This window comes from Echinops telfairi, unplaced genomic scaffold (genome assembly GCF_000313985.2).
Source record: "Echinops telfairi isolate 266 unplaced genomic scaffold, ASM31398v2 ScPeMD7_5;HRSCAF=22, whole genome shotgun sequence".
NCBI classification, from domain to species: Eukaryota; Metazoa; Chordata; class Mammalia; order Afrosoricida; family Tenrecidae; genus Echinops; species Echinops telfairi.
In genome coordinates, this window is record NW_022103901.1 from 32691595 (window position 1) to 32695994 (window position 4400).

Sequence of the window (4400 nt, forward strand, 5' to 3'; positions counted from 1 at the left end):
TGTGTGTGTGTGTGTGTGTGTGTGTGTGTGTGTGTGTGTGTGTGTGTTGCTGTGTTGCTTACCACCTAGATGAGTCCAGGTTCCTCCACCCATTTCGGGAGGGAAGTACACAGCAGAGAGAATGATGGCCCCGGCCCTGCAGGTCACTCGCTCAGATGAAGCCAGGTCCCTGGGGTGTTGGAGATGCTGGCACTGGTGACCCTCATCTAGTCCTGTCTGCATGCTGCCCTGAGCTTTGAGGTTACAGGACAAGGCGGGCACACTTGCTCTTGACCAGACCCCGCTCTCCATCTCCCACTCTGACCTTGCTCTGGAATCCAGGTACCTGTGGCCTCACCACCCTTATCATTTGCCCCATCCACTGAGCTCCTGGGGAGAGCCACTCACTGTTGGGGCAGGGGGTTGTCTGTGCTCCTGGTGGCAGGCAAGGACCCAGCAGTCTTCCTTAACAGCAACCCCACGGACTACATCCAGCACCTTGGCTCTGCGCTAGCCAACCTGAGCCCCTGCTCCATCCCACAGAGACTCTACCGCCAGGCCCACAGCCTGCTCTGCAGCTTTCTGCCCTGGCCCAGCATCTCAGCCAAGGGCGGCATCCAGTACAGCCGAACCATGTGAGGCCACTTGCCAGTGGACCCTGTTGAGCCTGCCCTCCTGGCCATCTAACACCCCCAAGGTTCCTGGGGAAGAGCCCATCAGCCTGCTTCAGCTGCAGGCCTGGTGCTACGCGGGCTCCGGAGAGGCCTGGGTGAGGCCAGAGTGTGGCTACTGACAGGTACGCCTGAGCTGGTGGCAGGGAATGGAGCAGGCCTGAGTGAGACTCGAACCAAAGAAATCCAGCAAGCCAGCTGCCGTCGAGTTCCTTCTGGCTCACAGCTGGGGTCCACCCATGTCCAGCTGTGCTCCCGAGGGTGATCACTGGCTGGTTTGGGGGAGTAAGTAGCCATTCCCAATGGTATAGTCAGGAATCGGGGGCCTTAGCATAAGTCCCAGAGTGCCAGATGGTCATGTTGAATGGGCACTGGAACCAGGTTGTACCTGGCTCTGCCTCGACTCCCAGAAACCAGGGAAAAGCAGCGAGTGGCCAGCGAGCCTGTTGTTGGCTCTGGCAGGGACCTGGCCTTTCTATTCTGAAAGCTTGTTTTAACTTTTTATTGTGATTTGGGTGAGTTTACAGAACAAATAGGTTTCCCATTCAAGAGTTCACACACATTTTGTCTCATGCCACAGGTTGCAGGCCCCACAATGCAGCAGTGCTGCCCACGGCCTCCCTGCGCGTCTCATTCCCATCAGCCCCACTTTCTCAGCTCTTCCCGTCCTCTGAGCTTTCTCCCCGGGCACGTGCGGCTCTCACATCTCATGTGGTTGATGGCTCTATGGATGCTTACCTCCTTGGTGTGACCATTCAACCCGTCTGTGGTTTGGCTACTAGTCTAGCCGTGTGGGTGAATTTGCTTCCAGGCTTGATGAGTGTTTACGGGCACAGTCTCGGGCTTCCACCGGTCTGTAGCAGACCAGTAAGCCCGGTCTTTGTCAGGACTTTGAGTTCTGTTCTGCATGAACCTCCCGCCCTAGCCAGGACCTCCTCCTGTGATCCTTTCCAGAGCTGTTGGCAATGGTAGCCACGCACCATCGAGGTCTCGCTTCAGGATCAAGTTGATATGGTCTTTTAGTTCTTTGGGCTAATTGTTTTAACTTAAAAAAAAAAAAAAAGTAACACATTCATGTGGTTCAAAGCCTGGAAAGAAACAGATCGGGTCCCCCTATCCTTTCCGGCTGGTCCCATGGGCCAGCTCCCCCCCTGGGTCTGCTGTGCCTGCTCCCGGAGCGTGCCTGCAGAGGCCTTGTTGCAGGTCGCCTGTGATGCACCCTCCTCTCACCCAAGGCCGCCTTATTTCCTGCTTCATATGTACAACAATGGATGACATTTTGGAGGAAATGGAGAAAAAGCCTCCCCTCTCCCCTTTTTTTTCAAGGCACTATGGATTTCGATGTAATTAGGGACATGTGGAGGACTTAAAAAAGCTTGTGGGAAAAGAAACTGAAAATATGCTCGAGTTTAACCATAAGCTTTGTAAAGCCCCCTCATCTGCCCCGTTGAGTCCTCTGGTGCTGGGATTTACCTGGATGGGTCCCATTTATTCAGACAGAGAGTTATACAGGACCTCACCAGGGGGGCAGCACACCCCTAAGAGTGGGATAGCAATCGTCCCCCGCCCACTAAACCCCAGTGGCAGGAAATGCAGGTGGGCATTCCATGTCCCATGGGTTATGAAAGGGGTTGAAAGGTGTGCTGGCACACCTTATAGACAAGATTTCTGCTCCCAGACAGCCTATTGTAGCATGGTGGTTATGCGCTGGGCTGCGATCCGCAGGGTCAGCAGTTTGAAATCACCAGCGGCTCCAAGGGAGAAGGCGGCAGCTCCTTGCTCCTGTAAGGAATCATTCTCAGAAACCCACGGGCCGTTGGACCCTGGGCTGTAGGGTCGCTATGAGTCGGCATCCACTCCAGGGCAGCTTGCTTTAGTCTGGTGAGTGCCCTGGGTAGCCAAGTCTCAGGCCTCGGAGCCGGGGGTGCTCCACGTGTCTGCTGGGATGGCCAGAACACTGTCACAAAGTCGGTGCTTGAAGCAACAATGTCACTCTTCCACTTCTGGAGGCCAGAAGTCCGGATTGGGGGGCTGGTGGGGGGCTGTGAGCGGCTGCACTCTGTTGTACCTCCTAAGGAAAGAAGGTCCTTGTCTCTCCGGCTCTGAGCTACAGCGCCCCTGCAGCCGGCCTCCAGTATCACGCCTCTGTCTTCCTTCTGCCTGCCTCTTGCCCGAGACCACCCTTCGGGGTGGGTTAGTGCCCAGCCTGCTCCAGTGTGGCCACCCGACATTAACGAAGCCATCCGTCAAGGCCTGGCCACAGACCCCAGAGGGCTAAGATGTCAGCATGCCTCTTTGAGGACACAGTGCACCCCCTGTTCTCACAGACAGTACCTTTGTTCCTACAGGAGTCACTGGGAATGGGCCCTGGCTTTGGGGCCCCATTGACCCCTGCCACTCTGGCTCTCCTATGTGTGGCCCAGCTGTGCCTTTATGGGATGGTGGTGGGCGGGTGTCCCCACCGGGGCTCTCATCCCGCCCCCATTCTCTCCCACAGCTCCTGCTGCTGCTGAAACCTCTGCCTCTCCCTGGAGACCCCTCCCACCACCTGAGCACCCTTCCACCCCTCCTGGTACGCCCCTGGGCCAGCCAGGAAGTCTGTCTTCACTGTGGTCTGCCCTCTTCCACACCGCTGCCGTCCTTGTCAGCCCCTCCACCGTGGCCTTGCTACTGGGAGGAGGATTGCAAGTGTTGCGCACAGACTGGACCCTACGAATGGGAGCAAGGTCTCAGCCCAGCAGGAGCAGCAGAAGGGCAAAGCCCCACCCCAGCCTCTGCAAGAGCCATCCTGCAGGAGCCCAGCCCCTCACGGGAGGCTGCCCTGAGGGGAGCCAAGCACCAGACTCCTGCTCTGCACCCAGTTCCCTGGCAGAGCACACCCAGGTCACCGTCTTGGCATCTCTACTCTGCTCCTCAGTGGGGCTCACTTCCCACTGTCCCTGAGATATGGGAACCGTGAACTGCAGCCCAGAGCTGACTGGGGTCGTGACTTTGAGGCCTGGAGACGTGTGACAGTGGCAGGAATGGGGAACCTGGCCTGGGGGGGTCTGTGCCCACCATGAACCCAGGCATGCAGCCTGTGTCCTTGGTGTGTTTCTATGTCTTTTCCCCCCATGTACCCCCAGGCCCCTGGCTGCCTCCCCCACGTCCCCAGCATCTCCCCCTGCCACCATGGGAGTCCTGGGACAGAGAAAGAGCGGGCCTGTGCTTGAGCGCCATGCCCCCTCGGACTCCCTGGCCCAGAGACCAGGTGCTGGCGCCACCTCGGCTGCTCGGCTGCCTGCCTGATGGGCTCCCAGCCTCTGCCGATGCCAGTGGGACAGCAGCCCCAGCTCTGTGTCCTCATCTGAATCAGTGGTCACCCTGTGATTATGTCTGCTCCGTGGGGTAAGAAAAGAGCCTTCTGGAAGGTTCTGCCATGAACTTCATCACCAAGCTCTACCCTGCCCCTGCCCCTAATCACTGCAGTGTCAACCAGCCCTTTTTGTCTGATCACAAATAATAAAGAGACTCGAGTCGGTCACACCCTGTCATTACATGGCCTGGCTGGCACCTTGGACCCTGTCCCTGCTGCCTGGGCCTCACTGCTGGGCCCCTGAGCTGCTGTCCACTGTGCCATCCCTAGGGCCACCTCCAGCCACCTGTTGTTGCTTTTGAGGTGCTCTCCTCTCCTTACAGCGACTCCAAAGGCCAGCACAGGACTGCGCCTTGGGGCAGACAGCCACCACCTCCTGCAGAGCACTTGTGGGT

General features: G+C 57.8%; 1 protein-coding gene across 1 annotated transcript in view; it reads left to right on the plus strand.

Moving 5' to 3' along the window:
• The window catches only part of NAA60 (N-alpha-acetyltransferase 60, NatF catalytic subunit), an 8243-nt gene extending 4070 nt beyond the window's left edge, over positions 1-4173 (plus strand). Inside the window, exons 4-5 of the mRNA XM_004705828.2 lie at positions 462-775; positions 3148-4173. Coding sequence (XP_004705885.1) covers positions 462-618 — 157 coding nt within the window. The 3' untranslated portion in view covers positions 619-775; positions 3148-4173. The remainder of the gene's footprint in view (positions 1-461; positions 776-3147) is intronic.
• Positions 4174-4400: the final 227 nt, after the last annotated feature.